At 40.8% G+C, this 19753-nt stretch overlaps 1 protein-coding gene and 1 pseudogene across 5 annotated transcripts in view; one reads left to right on the top strand and one right to left on the bottom strand.

Moving 5' to 3' along the window:
• The window catches only part of CLUAP1 (clusterin associated protein 1), a 44914-nt gene that overhangs the window by 3741 nt on the left and 21420 nt on the right, over positions 1-19753 (top strand). For all 5 annotated transcript variants that reach the window (XR_011471267.1, XM_070413134.1, XM_070413133.1 and 2 more), the window contains exons 3-7: positions 4-88; positions 1001-1180; positions 2376-2471; positions 6949-7032; positions 16707-16840. Coding sequence is in view for 4 of the 5 variants with exons in the window: in XM_070413134.1 (XP_070269235.1) it covers positions 4-88; positions 1001-1180; positions 2376-2471; positions 6949-7032; positions 16707-16840 (579 nt within the window). In the remaining variant the exon portion in view is untranslated. The remainder of the gene's footprint in view (positions 1-3; positions 89-1000; positions 1181-2375; positions 2472-6948; positions 7033-16706; positions 16841-19753) is intronic.
• On the bottom strand, positions 14474-14721 carry LOC139008258 (protein BRICK1 pseudogene; annotated as a pseudogene).

The raw sequence follows: 19753 nt of genomic DNA, 5'->3' as shown, positions 1-19753 counted from the left end.
TAGGTATGAACCTCAGACTGACATACTTTCTGATGTTGAGACGGAACAAGACCGAGTTTTCTTTATTAAGGCAGTTGCCCAGTTCATGGTTAGTTCCTGCTTATTTGATGGAGTTGTAAAATTAAATATGTTAGAAAGAAGTCCTAGTTTAGGCTTCTTTCAAGTTTCTAAACCTATTCTATTACCAGGTTTCTTTAGAGCCATTTTTCCGGCAAAGTATTTCGTTTTAATTCAGTATTTGTTAAGATTTTAATTTATTTTTGAGTAGGTTATAATATTTCATGGTTCAGAAAAAGAATTTTTGTAGATTATGAAATGATAGAGTAAAATGGCTTCTTATCCTCTATCCTGTCTGCCTTCTGCCCAGTTCCATTCCCAGTAACCACTGTTAATATTTTCCAGAGTTTATGCATACATATGCATATATCCTTCTTTTTGCACAAATGGTGGCATACTGTTTAGAAACTTGCTTCTTCAGTTAATGGTACATTTTGGAGAACTTTCCAAATACATATAGAACTTCTTATTCTCTCTTAACACCCGAATAGTATTGCTTGCCTGGATAAATCACAATTTATATAATTTATATGGATAGGCATTTAGGTGTATATAACCTTTGCTCTTTGAAGCAATGCTGTAACAGATAACCTATATGCATCTCATTTCCTTTGTTACTGTATCCATCTCTAAGATAAATTCTCAGGATTGGAATTGCTAGGTCAAAAGATATGTGTATTTGTAATTGTGTTGTCTTTTACCAAATTGCTCTCCATCAAGATTAGATCAGTTAAAAAAAAAGGTTGTATCAGTTTACACACCCACTTGCAATGTATGAGTCACTTGAAAGTTTGATTCTTAATATAATCAGGTCATATCCCAATTGTTGGCAGAGACATTTTCATATTACCTACATGAGATTTGGTTTAGATTCTATTCTACATGGAAAAGGCCTTAAACTGTTTGTTTGTTTGTTTGTTTGTTTGTTTTGGTCTGAAAATAGGCCACAAAAGCACATATAAAACTCAATACTAAGAAGCTTTATCAAGCAGACGGGTATGCAGTGAAAGAACTATTGAAGATCACCTCTGTCCTTTATAATGCTATGAAGACCAAAGGGATGGAGAGCTCCAAAATAGGAGAGGACGATATCAGCAAATTCAAGTTTGATCTTGGCTCAAAGGTAAGGACAATGAGCGGCTTGCAGTGAGGGATGAAATGTGTATTTCTCACTCTGAAATGGAACATGTCATATACTCATAGATCTACTTCTTTCCTTATCCCTTGAATGAGGGCAGTTTGTCAATTTTGTACTCATCAGCATTTGAATAAAAGCAGAAGTCATAATAAATTAATCCAACTATTTACTGAAAGCCTGTTGCTAGTAAGGTAAGAAGTAGAGCTAGCAGGAACAGACTCCTAGAGGACTAAGGAAATAGGAAGAAAGTTAGCTGTGAATGAGTATTGAAAGTCGTTGCTGATGATTTGATAATCAAAAAGAGACACCGGGGCCCTAGCTGGTTTGGCTCAGTGGATAGAGCATTGGCCTGCTGACTGGAGGGTCCTAGGTTCGATTCCAGTCAAGGGCACATGCTCAGGTTCGATCCCCAGTAGGAGATCAGTGTAGGAGGCAGCCAATCAATGATTCTCTCTCATCATTGATGTTTCTATCTTGTTATCTCCCTCTCCCTTCCTCTCTGAAATCAATAAAAATATATTTAAAAAAAGAGACACTGGGATTTGTTGTTTAGGAGAGGGAGCATGAGTAGAGCAGGGAGATGTTTGTTTGGACTCTGAAAATTTAACACATTCGAGGAAGAAGAGGTGACATGCAAATCCTAAGAAAGAAGTTGCGCACAGGGCTAGATGCTAAATCATCATCATCATCATCTTCATAGTAATGGCTGCCACCCTTGTGGGAGCTGGGTACTATTGCATGTTAACTCATTTGAACCTCGCAGCAGTCATGTGAAGTGCAGTCTAAAGGCAGAGAATGAGGGGACGAAAGGGTTAACAGAAGGCATCAGGATGCTGCACTAGGAAATGTGTCCCTTATATTGCCCCTCCCTGTCACTCACTACTGTAGGGGTCCCCTATGGTGACCTAGTCCAAATAGGAAGCAGGTCAATTGCATTTGACTTGACATTTGGGTTTTTAAGGAGACCTGAAGTTGCTCTAATTTGTACTTAGGTCAGTGTTTCCTAAACTGGTATCCTCCGAGCTCTCTTCCACAGGATGTAAGGATATGTCTTGTGGAAAATGTGTTCTGTGGTCAAGTATTCTGACTGGAGGTAGGGATTGGTATTAGACTGGTTTTTTCCTGAATGCCTATTAAAAACCTGTCACTGAGGTTCCTGTTTTTTATATTTTCCTTCCAGATTGCAGATTTGAAAGCTGCCAGGCAGCTTGCTTCTGAAATCACCTACAAAGGAGCATCTCTGTATGACTTGCTGGGCAAGGAGGTAGAGTTGAGGGTAAGCAGTGCTTAGATAACTTAATTACTTTCTCAGCTAAGCAGATTTTCAAAGTTTTCTTTTATAATTCTTTTTGCCCCTGTTCTTCTGATTTTATTAAACTGTACCTGATTAAATGATATAATGTGTGAGAAAGTAATATATAGTTGCTTTTCCTGCTTCAGTGGGCACTGGTCTATTTTTTAATAACTCTGACTTCTAGTTCAGAAATGGCAAATACTAGTATGTGGCACATTGCTGAGACTTTTCTCCTTTGTCCCTGTCATACGTTATTGATGATGGTGCTTTTGTTGGTGAACGCAGCCTCAACATTCTTCTCAACAAAATCCTCTTCTGAGCCATGATGGTTCCCAAACCTTGCTGCCCAATGCAATCACCCAATGCAACTACGGATGCCTGGCTTTCCATTTTGATATCATTGGAATGAAATGTGACTTGGGCATTGGTGATTTTACAAGTCTTCTGTATGATTCTAACGCACAGCAATGTTTGGGAACCAGTAATCTAGGCAGTCACTACCAATCAGTTAAAGTTAATGTTAACAGTTTAAGTTTACTTGCAATCCTATTCTAGCTAATGTCATTCAAGGAGTATGCTCCATCATGTTTAAAGAGCTATTTAAGAGTGTGGTTCTGGAGAACTTCCATAGAGCTCCTAAAAGAGCTTTTAAATCACCTGATGTCCAGGTTGTCCCAGAAATCAATGAGTCAGAACGTCTGGGGGTGAGAACCAGGCATCAGGTTTGTAAAAGTTTCCAGGTGATTCCAGAGTGCAGCAAATTTGGGGCCCACTGGTTTAAGAAGAAATGGAATATTATTTAGTTTTACCTGTAAGGATTTATGGCACTTAAGGACACATGCTCTCATCTAATGTTTTTAAATTAAATACATTTAATTCATTCCATTCCCATCAGGTATGTCAGCCATGACCACTCTCTCACTTCCTTGCCTGTGTTCTGGCATTGCTGCTACAGTGTTATGGTATTTTTTCCTCTTGCTTTTCATTTCTGCCCAGGAGAGAAGACTAGAGTGGGAGACTTGGGTGCCAGGTCACCATTCCTGCTTTTGATATAGTGGCTGCCACCTGCTGAAGTGCAGTTGGCAGAACAGAACTGCCACTAATGTCTAATAGCTAATTTAGATAACTAATGAGGCAATTTCAGGCTTTCACTGTTTTCTGTTTATAGTGTACATGTCTATACATGTTCATAACAGACCTAGAGACAAGAGCTGGTCACTTGCTATTTGTCAGTGGAATAGAGTGATGGGTTCATTGTGAGATTTTAGCACCTTTCCATAATGAATTGATGAAACAGTCAGTGGCTGAACTGTTGCCATGGAAGCCATGAGACCCTTCTCAAATTCTGTGTACAGTCATGATCTGAGGAAGATCCCCTAGCCAGTATTTGTTTTTCATACACTCAACCAACATTCACTGAGGAACAAAACCAACCACAGACAAGGCACTGAGCCTTGAGTAAATCTTAATCCCTTCTCTTGATAAGTGTTCTACCAGTGGGGAGATGAGGTGCACTGTGGAGTATAAGAAGCACAAGACAGAGTGTGATAAAGTGATTCAGGAATCTCATAACTGCATGCCCATTACAATTCCATATCTCAGATGTTCCCAGTGTTGATTGGTCCCTGATTAATGCTAGGGGCAGGGCAAAGGCCACTTTTCTCACTGGTTGCAGTTGTCAATGATAGTCAACTTAGAGGAACTTAATCATAAGAAAGATTGTAGACTTAAGACCAAGATGGCGGCATAGGTAAACACCTGAACTTGCTGCCTTGCACATCACATCAAAACTCCAACTAAAAGACAAAACGGATATCATCTAGAACCACGGGAAGGCTGGCTGAGTGGAAGTTCGACAACTAGAGGGAAAGAGAAAAGTGTATCTAGACTGGTAGGAGGTGCAGAGGTGCGGAAGAGCGGAGGTATGGAGGCGCACGAAACGGGCTGGCAACTGGGTACGCTGTGGTCTTTTTCAATCAGGAGGGTGATACAAACTCCTGACTGCTCTGAACTCCAGTTCCGGGCGAGACTCTGGGGTCCCAGACTCATACGGGGAGAAACTGGACTGTGTGGCATCGGACTGGAACACAAGGCGGATTTCTCTCATAGGTGCTCACAGTGTTCATTGTTCCTGCACGGGGCCGTGGGACACAGAGACCCAGGGACCTATCCGGGGCAGGGCCGATGGGCAACCATTGCTGTTTGCACCGCCCTGTGATTCCCTGAGACCATGCCCCACTCAATTTACAACCCCACCCAAGCTGTGAGCAGAGGCTTTTGCATATGAATGGCCTGGACTTTTGCAATCTAACCTAACAAACTGCAGCTGGGTCAAAGAACCCCAGAGCTTCCAAAAGAAGGCCTAAGGCTCATCAGCAGCCTGCATTGCTTCACAGCTGCGCCTCAACTGGGCACCTCCAAACCCCAAACAAAGAGGAGGAATCTGCAGATCTCTCTGTAGCTCCTGCTGGGTGGCCTCAAGCAGTGGCTGACTTTGCACCTCCTTGGAGATCCAAGAGCCAGTCTACCCAGTGGTCAAAGTGAGACCACACCAGATTACAACTCTTCAGATCCCTAAGAGATACACTCAGGGGGCAGACTCAGCACCAAAGCCCCACTGAAGCAAGTCTTGCCCCATAAGGGTGTCTCTAGCACAGCAGTTCTCCCATTGTAGACACAACTGGTCCTCACAGCCAGTTGACCTGGAAGTCAATTCCTCCCAGTGATACCAACAGCAATCAAGGCTTAACTACAACAAAACTGTGCACACAGCCCACAAAGGGGTGCACCAAGAGCTTCCACTTCAGGTAACTGGGTAGACTGAGCCACTGGGCCCTATAGGACACCTAGCACACAAAGCTACTCTATCAACACAGGGAAGCAGCCAAAGTGCAGAGACAAAGAAACAGGTCACAAATGACAGAAATGGAGGAAAGCAAACTACTGGATATAGAGTTCAAAACCATGGTTATAAGGTTACTCAAGAATCTTCTAGAAACCTCCGAGAAATTTAGTGAGACCCTCAAGGATATGAAAAAGGACCAGTTAGAAATTAAGCAAACACTGACTGAAATAAAGAATAACATACAGAGATCCAACAGCAGACTAGAGGATCCCAAGAATCATGTCAAAGATTTGAAATATGAAGAAGCAAAAAACACTCAACCAGAAAAGAAAAAAGAATCCAAAAATAAGATAGTGTAAGGAGCCTCTGGGACAACTTCAAGCATACCAACATCTGAATTATGCGGGTGCCAGAAGAAGAGAGAGAGCAAGATATTGAAAACCTATTTGAAGAAATAATGACAGAAAACTTCCCCTACCTGGTGAAAGAAATAGACTTACAAGTCTAAGAAGCACAGAGGACCCCAAACGAGGAACCCAAAGAGGACCACACCAAGACATCATAATTAAAATGTCAAGGGCAAAAGACAAAGAGAATATTAAAAGCAGCAAGAGAAAAACAGTTAGTTACCTACAAGGAGTACCCATAAGACTATCAGCTGATTTCTCAACAGAAACTATGCAGGCCAGAAGGGGGTGGCAAGAAATATTCAAAGTGATGAATAGCAAGAACCTACAACCAAGATTACTCTACCCAGCAAAGCTATCATTTAGAATTGAAGGTCAGATAAAGAACTTCACAGACAAGAAAAAGCTAAAGGAGTTCATCACCACCAAGCCAGTACTATATGAAATGCTGAAGGGTATTCTTTAAGAAGAAGAAGAAGAAAAAGGTAAAGATAAAAATTATGAACAACAGAGTGACAACAAATACATATCTATCAACAAGTGAATCTAAAAATCAAATGAATAAAAAATCTGATGAACAGAATAAACTGGTGAATGTAATAGAATCAGGGGCATAGAAAGGGAGTGGACTGACAATTCTCAGGGGGAAGGGAGTGTGGGGGGTGCAGGAAGAGACTGGACAAAAATCCAACACCTATGGATGAGGACAGTGGGGGACGGGTAAGGGCATGGGGTCAGGTGGGAACCGGGTGGAGGGAAGCTATGGGGGGAAAAAAGAGGAACAACTGTAATAATCTGAACAATAAAGACTTATTTAAAAAAAAAAAAAAAAGAAAGAAAGAGTGTAGAGGCTGGCAGGTGATTCAGACAGCAAGTTAAGCTGTACTTGGTTTGGGAGTCCCCTAAATAGAATGCAGGTAAAGAAGCAAATTTAGGAGAAATAAGGGATGGTAAGTTGCCCATGGTACTATGGGGACCTGGGACCTGTAGCTGAAAAGGAGGCCTTGAGCACTGGAGAGAGGCCAGGTGGGCAGTAGAATTAGAGAAGACATTTGGAGAAGGTGATGGTTGAAATGTTTTTGCATCAGAGATCCACGTTGTAATTAAACTTTTAGGAACCAGTCTGTAAGCTGTTTCTAGATTTGGAAATTGGTTTTTAGAATTCCTCTTCTGAAAACATATGTAATTTTATTTCATTGTTCCATAGGAACTGAGAACAGAAGCAATTGCTAGACCTCTGGAAATAAACGAGACTGAAAAAGTGATGAGAATTGCAATAAAAGATATTTTGGTAAGATTACTTTGCTTTTATGTAATGTTTTTGTGCCTTGCCTTAAAAATATTGATTTCTGCCTTGGCCAGTGTAGCTCGGTGATAAAGATCTGCCCGTGCACTGAAGGGTTGTGGGTTCGATTTCTGGTTAAGGGTAGGTACCTGGGTTGCAGTTTTGATCTCCAGCCCCGGTTGGGAGGCAACCAATCAATGTGTCTCTGTCACATCAATGTTTTTCTCTCCTTCTCCCCGTCCTTCTCTTCCACTCTGTCTAAAAATCAATAGAAGAAATATCCTTGGGTGAGGATTAATTGATTTCTTGCCTCCATAAGACAGAACAAAAAGCTAGCCCTAGTTACAAAGAAGGATATGTTAGTAAGGAATGAAAAATTTACAGAACATGCTAGAATATTTAGCTCACTTACTTTCCCCCCCTTATTATAAATACAAACAACTCATGTTACTAAAAGTTTGTCAATTTTAATAGTTTAATAATACTATTAAATTTTTCAATTATTTTAATAAATAATGCCCTATTTTATGGGCACTTCATACTTTATTTAACCAATTCCTCATTGCTGTGCCTTAAATAATTTCTAGATTTTCTTAATTCTATACAGTACTGTAATAAATAGCATGATCACTGATCAATTATTATTTGCTCATTCATTTGGAAGGCTGATAGTGGGGGGCATTCTAGACTCAGACTATTTTGGGTTTGAATCCCACCATGTGATCTTAGGCAAGTTATTTAACCTCTCTGTACCTCACTTTCCTGATCTGTAAAATGGGGAGAATGGCCACATAGGGTCCTTTGAGCATTCATTATAACTGTGTGTCATACACAGTCTCTGGCATAAAGTAGGTATTTAGTCATTATTAGGATTCATTTTATTCAGTAGACACAGGCAGGGATAGGCATAAAATAATTTGCTGAGAGTTGTACAGCATTCTCAGATTGATAGGTTTTTATAAGATCCTGTTACAGCCCAGCTGGCGTGGCTCAGTGGTTGAGCGTTGATCTATGAACCAGGGGATCACGGTTTGATTCCTGGTCAGGGTATATGCCTGGGTTGTGGGCTCGATCCTCATTGTGGGACGTGGAGGAGGCAGCCAATCAATGATTCTTTCTCATCATTGATGTTTCTATCTCTCTCTCCCTCTCCCTTCCTCTCTGAAATCAATAAAAATATATTTAAAAAAAAGACCCTGTTATAAAATGGTAATGCTGCCATTAAATTTTTAAATGCAAGACCCAGCATGGGGTTCCAGAGCCTCAGCAGGGTAAGAAGGGGGACAAGAAGTGCAAGATCTTGTTGTGCCAGAAAGCAAGGAAGTGCTCCAAGAATGAAAGGGATCTGTCAAAAGGACACAGAAGCCAGCTTGAGAAGGCTTCCCCTGGCCAAACTAGGGACAGTTTAAGACCAAAATAAATAATACTAATGGATTATAGACCATTGAGTGAAATGGGAGATGATGGGTTCTCACTGATATAAAAAAATAAGCGAATATATTGACAGCTAGTTTTTCACATAGTTTCAAAGTAGCTCTCCAGTCCTAGCCGGTGTGGTTCAGCGATTAGTTAGAACATTGGCCTGTGGATTAAAGGGTCATGGGTTCAATTCTAGTCAAGGGCATGTACCTTGGTTGCAGGTTCAGTCCCTGAACCTGGTCAAGGTGTGTGCAGGAGGCAACTGATGGATGTGTTTCTCTCACATTGATGTTTCCCACTCTCTGTCTCTCCCCCTCCCACTCTCTCTAAATATCAATGGAAACTATATCCTCTGGTATTAACAAAAAACAACAAAACACAAAGCAGCTCTCCACAAAATACAATTAATTACAAAGGGGAAAAGAGTAACTTCACATGAGATTCTTGACAGATACCCCTTAAATCAAGTGATCAAAGTGAACATCACTAGTAGTGGGACAGTTCAAAATTATGCACACATGATATGATGTAGCCATATCTGTGCTATTCCTGCTAAAGATTCATAACCTGAAGCTAATCAGACAAAGACAAATTGGGGACATCCTATAAATTATCTGGCTCGTACTCTTCAACAGTGAAAAGATCATTCCAGACTGAATGAAGCTAATGAGACATGATAACTAAATGCCAGCGGTGACCTCTGTCTGCTGTTAAGGACTTCGTGGGGACAAACTTGGGTGGGTGTGAGGGTTAAGTGGCAATAGTGCATCAGTGTTCATTTTCTGTTCTGATGATTGTATTGTGGTTCTGTAGGAGAAAGTCCTTATTCATAGGAAATACACACTAAAGTAGCTAAAAGTGATGGGGCATCAGGGTCAGCAATTCACTCACCTCGGTCCAGAAAGAACTGCTTTGTATTATACTCCAGCTGTTGGTAAGTTCATGATTGTTTCTAAATTTAAAAAAATTAACATGATAATATTCTTGTGCTTGTCATTGTTCTGGCTGAATCAATTTAACATGGCATTTAGCACTACATATATATCAAAATAGAGCAGCCAGATGAGGGCACAGTCTATTACTTAGTGAACACCTTTTAAGATGTTATTTCAGCCCGCTGGTTGAGTATTGACCTATGAACCAGAAGGTCAAGGCTTGGTTCCCAGTTAGGGCATATGCCCAGGTTGCCGACTTGATCCCCTGTAGGGGATGCTCTCTCATCATTGATACTTCTTTTTAAAAATTTTTTTATAGATTTTCTTTTTTTTAAACATATTTTTATTGATTTTAGAGACGAAGAGAAAGGGAGAGAGAGAAACATCAATGATGAGAGAATCATTGATCAGATGCCTCCTGCACACCCCACACTGGGGATAGAGCCCACACCCTGGGCATGTGCCCTGACTGGGAATCAAACTGTGACCTCCTGGTCCATAGGTTGATGCTCAACCACTGAGCCATGCCAACCAGGCTCATCATTGATGTTTCCATCTCTCTGTCCTTTTCCCTTCCTCTCTGAAATCAATAAAAATATATTTTTAAAAAAGAAAAAATATATTATTTCAAAAGACAACAAAATAAAAAATAAACAGATGGGACTACGTCAGGCTAAAAAGCTTTTGCAGGCCCTGGCTGGGTAGCTCAGTTGGTTAGAGCATCATCCTGATGTACCAATGTTTCAGGTTCTACCCCCAGTCAGGGCACATACACGAATCAACCATGAAAGCATAAATAAGTGGAAAAACAAATGAATGTTTCTCTTTCTCTCTCTCCCTTTCTCCCTCCCTCCGTCCATTGCTCTCTTCTCTCTCTAAAACAAGCAAACAAACAAAGAATCCCCCAAATTTTAAAAAACATTTTTGCACCACAAAGGAAACCATCAACATAACAATAAGGCAACCTACCTGAACGGGAGAAGTTATTTGCAAGTGATATATTGGGGTTAATATCAAAAATATATAAAAAACTCATAAAGCTCAATATAAAAAGAAATCCAATTTAAAAATGGGAAGAGGATGCCCTAGCTGATTTGGCTCAGTGGATAGAGCGTCAGCCTGTGGACTGAGGGGTCCCGGGTTCGATTCCAGTCAAGGGCACATGACCAGGTTTCGGGCTCGATCCCCAGTAGGGGGTGTGCAAGAGGCAGCCTATCAGTGATGATCTCTTATCATTAATGTTTCTATCTCTCTCCCTTCCTCTCTGAAATCAATAAAAATATATTTAAAAATAAAATAAAATAAAAATGGGAAGAGGACCTGAATAGATATTTCTCCAAAAATGACATCCAGATAGCCTGAATAGACACATGAAAAGATGCTCAGTGTCACTAATCATAAGGGAAATGCAAATGAAAACCACAGTGAGATATCACCTCACATCTGTCAGAATGGCTCTTATCAATAAGTCAACAAACAAGTGTTGGATGATATGGAGAAAAGGGAACTCTCATGCACTGTTGGGATTATAATTTGTACAACCACTATGGAAACATGGAGATTCCTCAAAAAATTAAAAATAGAACTACCATATGACCTGCAATTCCACTTCTGAGTATTTACCCAAAGAAATTGAAAACACTTATTTGAAAAGATATAGCACCCTATGTTCATTGTAGAATTATTTACAGTAGCCAAGATATGGAATCAACATAGGTGTTCATCAATAGACAAATAGATAAAAAAGATAACACACACATACACACAATGGAATATGACTCAGCCATAAAAAGAACGAAATGTTGCCATTTCTAACAGGGATTGACCTAGGGTGTTATGCTAAGTGAAATAAATCAGACAGAGAAAGACAAATACCACATAATATGTGTAATCTAAAAAACAAAACAGGAACAAAGTCACAGATACTGAGAACAGTCTGATGGTTGCCAGATGGGAGTGAGGCTGGGAGGCTGGGCAAAAAAGGTGAAAGGGATAAGAAGTGCAAGTTGCCAATTACAGACATAGTCATGGGGATGTAAAATACAACATAGGGAATATAGTTAATATTGCAACTACTATGAAAGATGCCAGGTGGGTACTAGACTTATTGTGGTGAACACTTCATAAGGTATACAAATGTATATTGTAACTTGAAACTAATATAACATTGTATGTCAGCTATAATTGAAAAATAAAATGTTAACGTTTATGTTTTAAAAATATATCTTTTCATTATTGGAAAATATCCATGACATTTGATAATTCTAAAAACAAAAACATAATAACATGGATACTTAAAAGGGATTATGAAATACAGGCCATTTATATTTCAGAAAACTAGGGAAATTGTGTTTATGACATTGATTTTTCTTACTTGAGGAATAGCTACCTTTTAAAAAATCATTTTTGTTTTTGAGGTCAGGTAAATTCACTAGATTTTAATCTGACTTTGATTCAGAGAAATAGTTGTCATCGACTTGGGGTTATTTGTTTGTTCAGAAAAGAGACTCACCTTGTCTTCCTATGAGATTGAACTCATATCTTTGCTGTATTTTTTATAAATAATTTTTTAATTTTTCAGTTACAGTTGATGTACAGTATTACATCTGAAAACTGTAATTAGACATTTATATAATTTATGAAGTAATCACTAGTACCCACCTGATGTCATAACAGTTATTACAGTATTATTGACTATACTAGAGGCCTTCCCTTCCCCTGGCTGCCGGCATCGGTTTTCCTCCGGCATCTGGGACCCAGGCCTTCGCTCCGGCCGGGAGCCTTCTGTCTTCGCTGCTCCAGCCCAGAGCCTTCCATTTTCGCTCCGCCGCTTCATGCCTACGTATGCAAATTAACCGCCATCTTTGTTGGGTTAATTTGCATACGCTCCTGATTGGCTGGTGAGTGTAGCAGAGGGACAGTCAATTTACATGTTTGTCTTTTATTAGGTAAGATTCCCTATGCTGTACTTTACATCCCCATAACCATTCTGTAACTACCAATTTGAACTTTTTTATAAACAATATATTTTTATTGATTTTAGAGAGGAAGGGAAAGGGAGAAAGATAGAAATATCAATAATGAGAATCATAGATTGGCTGCCTCCTGCACTCCTCCTACTGAGGATTGAGCCTGCAACCAGGCATGTGCCCTGACTGAAATCTAACTGTGACCTCCTGGTTCACAGGTCGATGCTCACCACTGAGCCCACACCGGCAGGGCCCAGTTTGTGGTTCTTAATCCCTTAACCCATCCCTGCAACCCACCTCCCATCTGGCAACCATCAAAATGTTCTCTGCATCACCCTAGCTGGTTTGGCTTAGTGGATAGAGCATCAGTCTACAGAATGAAGGGTCCCAGGTTTGATTCCCGTCAAGGGCACATTCCTGGGTTGTGGGCTCAATCCTCAGTAGGAGGAGTGCAGGAGGTAGCCAACCAATGATTCTCATCATTGATGTTTCTATCTCTCTTTTCCTCTCCCTTCCTCTCTGAAATCAATAAAGATATATTTTTTAAGAACGTTCTCTGCCATCTATGAGTCTGTCTTCTGCTTATTCATGTTTCTTTTTTAGGTTTCACATATAAGTGAAATCATAGGGCATTTGTCTTTTTGTCTGACTTACTTAGCACAATACCCTCTAGGTCAGTGGTCAGCAAACTGCGGCTCGAGAGCCACATGCGGCTCTTTGGCTCCTTGAGTGTGGCTCTTCCACAAAATACCGACTTCTGCACATGGGCCACGAAGTTTCAATCACACTGTATGTGCGCGCTCGCACGTGGTATTTTGTGGAAGAGCCACATTCAAGGGGCCAAAGAGCCACATGTGGCTCGTGAGCCGCAGTTTACCGACCACTGCTGTAGGTCCATCCATGTTGTTGCAGAGGCAAGGTTTCATCCTTTCTGTGGCTGAGTCATATTCCATTGTGTATACGCACCATTTCTTCTTTATCCATTCGTGTAGTGATGTACATACTCTTAGGTTTCTTCTGTATCTTGGCTATTGTAAATAATGCTGCAATGAACATATGGATGTATATGTCTTTTGTTTTTTGTTTGTTTGCCAAGATGGGGTTCTCCCCTCCCTCCCTAGGAGAGAGAGGGAGAGGGAGAGGAAAGAAAAAAAGAGAGAAACATCGATGTGAAAGAGACACATTGATTGGTTGTCTCCCGCACGTGCCCTGACCAGGGCCAGGGATCGAATCTGCAACCGAGGTACATGTCCTTGACTAGGAATCGAACCTATGACTCTTTGGTATGCGGACCGGTGCTCTAACCACTGATCACACTGGCCAGGGCTATATATCTTTTATATTTACTAGTAGTGTTTTGGGGGGATAAATACCCAGAAGTGGAATTGCTGGGTCCTTTTTTTTTTTATATCTTATAACCTTTGTTTTAAAGTCTATTATGTTTGGTAAAAATATTGCTACTTCAGCTTTACTGATGATTGTTCTGCAGTTCAGTTGTAATTTTTTTTTTAAAGTTGAGGAGTTTATTAGGGAAATATCAGAGGCAAACACCCCAAGTGACAGAAAGAAAAATCTGAAAATGTCCCTTCAAGCCAAGTGGAGACCTGGTCTTGACCTCCCCATAAGGACAAAAAACTGGTAGATTAGCAACAACATTCTCTGGCAGCCACCTTGCCAGGGCTGAGTCTCTCAGCCAGGACTGTCTGCTACCTCCCAACAAAGGTAGGGAGGAGAAAAGACTGTTATAGAGTCAATGCAGAGGCAATGAGAACTGTAAGGAAAATCTGAGAGAGAGGGAGAGAGAGAGAGAGAGAGAGAGATAGATAGATAGATAGATATGGGGAGGACCTTAATAAAGAGTCCCAGGCTTTTGGCTCTGAGTGCCTCAAATACATTGACAAGTAGTTTTACAAAATGTTACTGAAAAGGTAAAATGCCTAATGTTTTCAAGAGTTCCCCACATGCCATGTCACACTGCCAGATGAACATGGCAGAGCCCAAAGGCCACATTTTTGAAGAAAGAAAAACAAGAATAAGCCCTGTTACTCTTTAAGGAGAGAGAAGTGGAAGGCTGCTGGGACCTTTCCCACGTAGGCCTGTGTTCTGTAAAGCAACTTCCTTCCCAGCAGCAGTCTGGCACAGTCCTAGGTGAGGGTCTCACCTTTTGTCACCCTTGCTTCAATATACTCTATTCTCCGTTCAAGGGCTGTCAATTTCTCATTTAGTGTTGCAAGTCTTGAACGACAAGACATATCGAATGAGTTGAGAAAGTCCGCGATTTTCTTGATGCTGCTGGTGATGATTTCAATATACTCCTGATTCGCCCAGTCCTGGTGAATTTCCCACTGCACAGGATCCTCTTGTCCCGCCATGGCCACCGCCTAAGGCCAGTTGTAATTTTTAAAAAAATATATTTTTATTGATTTCAGAGAGGAAGGGAGAGGAAGAGAGAGAGAGAGAAACATCAACAATGAGAGAGAATCATTGATCGGCTGCCTCCTGCACACTCCACACAGGGGATTGAGCCTGCAACCCAGGCATGTGCCTTTGACCAGAGTCGAACCCAGGACCCTTCAGTCCATAGGCTGATGCTCTATCCCAGTGGTTCTCAACCTGTGGGTCGTGACCCCTTTGGCGGTCGAACGACCCTTTCACAGGGGTCGTCTAAGACCATCCTGTATCTCAGATATTCACATTACGATTCATAACAGTAGCAACATTACAGTTATGAAGTAGCAACGAAAATAGTGTTATGGTTGGGTCACAACATGAGGAACTGTATTTAAAGGGCCAGAAGGTTGAGAACCACTGTTCTATCCACTGAGCCAAATGGGCCAGGGCAGTTCAGTTGTAATTTTGATGTGGTTGTGGAAGGATTTGAGTACCTATGCTGCCATATTGACCTGAAGCTTTCTGCTGGTGTTTTTAAAGCACTTGCAGCAAATGGATGGTTAGTGATATTTTCATGAAAGCATCTTGGACATGGTTAGGTGTCTCAGACAAAAATAACTTAACCATGAATTCATTATCAGTGAAAGTAGTTGCTTCCAAATACACACTGTCTCTGTGAGTTGTGGAGAGTGCCTGGTCTCCTTAGGTGGTTTCTTTGTATACCCCATAGCATTTCAGAGACCTGCAGTGTACTAGTATGGTACACTGCACCTGTGCACAGTATTGGAGGGGAGAGCCCCATCTTGGCAGAGTCAGAGAGCCCGAACTTGGGGAGGCAGTTCCACACTTGGCTGGTTGTATTTCAGACAGTATTCCTAATATGGCAGGTTGCTATAGTACATAGGCCCCAACTTGGCCAGCTTCCCAGACAACACAAGTGTGAAGACACACTGCGTTTACCTGGACTACCACTGCTTCACATGAACTTGCTTTTACAAAAGGACAGGGAGGCCTGTAGTTTTCATCAGTGATCTTTCATCCCCTTCACTTTCTTACTCAGCCCCCCTTGCCCAAGAGCCTCTGTCCCACTGCTGCCAAGGCACCCGCCCAGTGGCTGGTTTACACTGCGTGAGGCAGCCACTTTCTGTCTGACTTCACAGAGTGGTTTCTCTGTTTCTTATAATCTGTAGTCAAGGTTCAGTGGCCAGGGAGAGAAAAAAAGGAACTCTCTCAATCCCAGCAGGCAGGGACCAGCTAATGTTTCTTTTTGTCCCCTCCTAAATAAAGCCATACTTGTGTGTGCCTACAGGGATGGGCAAAAGTAGGTAAGAACTCTGTGCCAAAATGTGCTTGAATGTAGCAAGTAGACTACAAGAATGTGTAAATACTGAAGGCCAGCAATTTGAGCACTGGCAAGATTGTACCTAAGTGCTCTGTGCCGTTGTGACATTGTTTTAAGTTAATAAAGCTATTGTAATAATCACAACCTGCATATCTTTCCATATGAACAACTGTAAGCCTACTTTTACCTACCCCTGTACATTCTAGAAGTCAGATATTTGTAACTATGGGAGTAGCCTGAACAAGATGTAAATAAAAGCAGACTAACAATTCAGAATGATATGTAACCAGTCTATAAACAAGTGAGCAGGCCAGATCTCGGGCCTCTCTCCACTCTGCTTAAGGCACTGTTCTTTCCATCTGTATTTGTTTCCCTGGGCAGAAACACCTTCTTCTCATGGGGGAAAAAAAAGAATAATAATGTTGTCTGGGCCTATGTGACGTTCCCCCTGGGAACAGTTGGTTACCTAATGACTTGAGGGAAGGTTTGCGCTGTTTGCTTACTTTTGTTTTTGTTCAGCATGGTATTGCTGTGCCTGAGGATTTGAGAAATTCCACTCTTCCAACCTTCCAGGTTGGAGGTCCTTATTGGGACGTTGTCTCATTCATTTCCTATTAAATGTAGGCTCAGGTTCAGAAGACGAAAGACCTGCTCAATAACGTGGCCTCTGACGAAGCTAATTTAGAAGCCAAAATTGAAAAGAGGAAATTAGAACTGGAAAGAAACCGGAAGCGACTCCAGACTCTGCAGAGTGTCAGGTAGATATGAACACCCAAAGCATGAGTGGAAAGCTGTCTTTGAAAGTTCACACAGATTGAGAGAATGTATTGTCAGTGATATTAACCCTTCAGGCAGTGGAAGAAGCCTTGAATAAGGCTATCTGTACTGCAGAATGTACGTGTGTTGCTTGTTCAAACAAGCACACCACTAAACTCATTCTCTTTACTGCTTTCAGTATGTCTGGAAAACTGCTTAATTCTTGAGCTTCCATTCAGTTTTTATAGCTTCTTGGAATTTAAGGCGAAGTAAGTAAATCCAGATGGTAAAAGTTATACAAGACTTCGTCTTCTAAGATCTGTGCCTCGCCATAAATTAGGTGGAAACAAGCATACTTTCATTTCTTGGTTTAAGTAGACTTAGACTTGTATTTCCTCACCAGTAATTCATCTTTTTTCTGACTTTCCCGCACTGAAAGTATGTTTTCCAGGGAATAGAGATAGATGATAGTGGTGCAAAACACCTTCTGAGTCATTGGAGCCTTTCAAGCATGTTCCTCATATTTTTTGGAATCTCTCTTTCTCTCTCATTTCCTTCCCTCCTCCCTCTTATTTTGTACCCTCCTTCCCTTGCTGTTATTTTTGTTGTTGTTCCTTTTCCCATGTCACTACTCTTTCTCCCTTTTCAGTGTCCTTTTGTTTTTCTTTCTTTACTCCTTCCCCTGTTTAGCAGTACCTGCTCTAAATGTGTCTTGCTCTTTTGAGATACTGGTGACTGGACCACAGTCTGGCTACTGTCCTAGATCTGTGGGGAGGCAGCACCTGGGGACAGCAGCCAGTTACTCAGGGAACATCAAAGGCTTCCTCCCAGCCCAGGGACCTCGCCTGTTCTGCCTCTAGAATGAGGGCCACCAGATAGACTTGTCTCATTAAAAAGTTCTGCCTTTCAAGCGTCAATTCATTTTTGTTAAGTTTCAAATCCATTTAATAGAAAGGTGTCAGTTTGGCTTTAGTACAAAAGATTATAAAATAGTTTTTTAGTTTATCTGTTTATATTTTTAAAAGAACAGATTTTTCCCTTTAATAAGAAAAAAGTAATTTAGCAAACCAGTTGAAATTGCTTTTTATGTTATGGTTTTAGTTTGCAATTTTATATTGTTTAAAAACTTTAATTTATAGCAACCTATATTTCCCTTTTTAGGTTAAATTTTGGCACAGCAAAGTATTATGCCCAACCTAGATAATGCATATATTTAATTTATTGATTTTGACATATGTGTATGGTATATGCTAATTTTTAAACTGTTTATTGAAATCTATGGCATATCAAGTGAGAAAAAAGACTCCAGAGCTTCATTTAAGACAGCAGTTTTCAACTTCGCACAAGTAAACTAATTACTGAAATTCTGTGGCACACCAAAAATATATTTTTTGCCAATCTGACAAAAAATAGGTATAATTTTGATTCATTCATACCAGATAGCTCTTATTGTGTTGGCTGTTGTCAATTTTCTTTTATTTGACAATCTAAGGGAAAAGAGGTCAGTGCCTCTGATTAAATAGTCAAGTATTGAGTGTTTTAAAAATTCTTGTGGCACAGCAGTGTTGAAATCGCTGATTTAAGGTAATAAACTTAATGTTTATTAAAAAATGTGTCAACATAAGAAAAATTCAAACCTGTGAAGAATTTTTGTGAGTTTATTTGAGCCAAAGTGTCCACAAATGCCAGGAAGTAGAATCTCAACAGATTGAGATAATGCTCCAGAGAAAGGCAGTTTTGCACCTTGTTTTATGCATTACAATCAAAAGAGTATGTGGGTGACATGAAGTCCATTGGTGATAGATTAGGGAGACAAGAGAAAGGCAAAGTGGGAAAACCTCTGGGATTGAATAGAAAGTAAAATGATAGACACACGCTTCTTTTACTTAGGTGGGTGCAGGATAGTTAACAGTCAACAATTAATTCAACAATGAGGGGATTTATGTCTCCGCAGCATGTACCTGTGGTTTGAAGGGTCTGGAAAAAGGAAAATTACTTTGACATTCCAACAATATGTTATCATAGATGCAAAAAGACAATAGACAGGCTCAGTTAAGGTAAAGATTAACCTTTGTCAGGGAAGATACTGGCCATCATAAATTGCTTTTAGTTGAAAAATTTTACTTTCAGACCCTGCTTTGTGGTTACTTTAGGAGTTTGCAAGGCTGCCACACAGGGCTTCCCTGAACTAATTAGGTTAGCATGTGGCCCTTTTTCATCCATCAGTGCATTCCTATATGTATCTACTAGAGGGCCGGTGCACAAATTCATGCATGGGTAGAGTCCCTCGGCCTGGCCGGCAATTGAGGCCCATCAGGGGGGCCAGCCAGCAGCGGGGAGGGACTGTGGGAGTTTGGCTGGCCGGCTCCCCAATTGGGGCCCATGGAGGGGCTGGATGAGGGGGAGGGACCTTGGGAAGTTGGCCAGCTGGTGGGGAGAGGGCCGGGGCCGAGGGAGATTGGCTGTGGGAGCGCACTCACCATCAGGGGGCAGCTCCTGCATTGAGCGTCTGCCCCTTGGTGGTCAGTATGTGTCAAAACATTGTGTTGACTGGTCATTCTGGTTGTTTGGTTGTAAGGGTCGCTTAGGCTTTTATATATATAGATGTATAGAAAAGTCTGGAAGAATGTTTATCAAATATTAAGTGCTTATACCTAGTGATGGGATTATGAGTAATTTTTACTTTATTTATACTTCTAGCATTATTTCAAGTTTTTATAAAAATCACATCTTTTTTTGATGAAAAAAGTATGTACATTTTGGGGGGAAGGGAAGAGAAAAGGGGAAATTAGCTTCAAGCTGTTGGAGAGCTGTGAAGCATTTCATCCAGTTAATTCAAGGCTTTTTAAAGAAAGCCATGATAGAATATGAAACTGAATACCAATTTCAAATTACTGTATATCGATTAATCTTTC

This window comes from Myotis yumanensis, unplaced genomic scaffold, assembly GCF_028538775.1.
Source record: "Myotis yumanensis isolate MYYU_CA2020_CCGP unplaced genomic scaffold, mMyoYum1.0.hap1 SCAF_4, whole genome shotgun sequence".
Lineage (NCBI taxonomy): Eukaryota > Metazoa > Chordata > Mammalia > Chiroptera > Vespertilionidae > Myotis > Myotis yumanensis.
The sequence above is the reverse complement of the archived record's forward strand: the minus strand, read 5'-3'. Positions and strand labels throughout refer to the sequence as shown.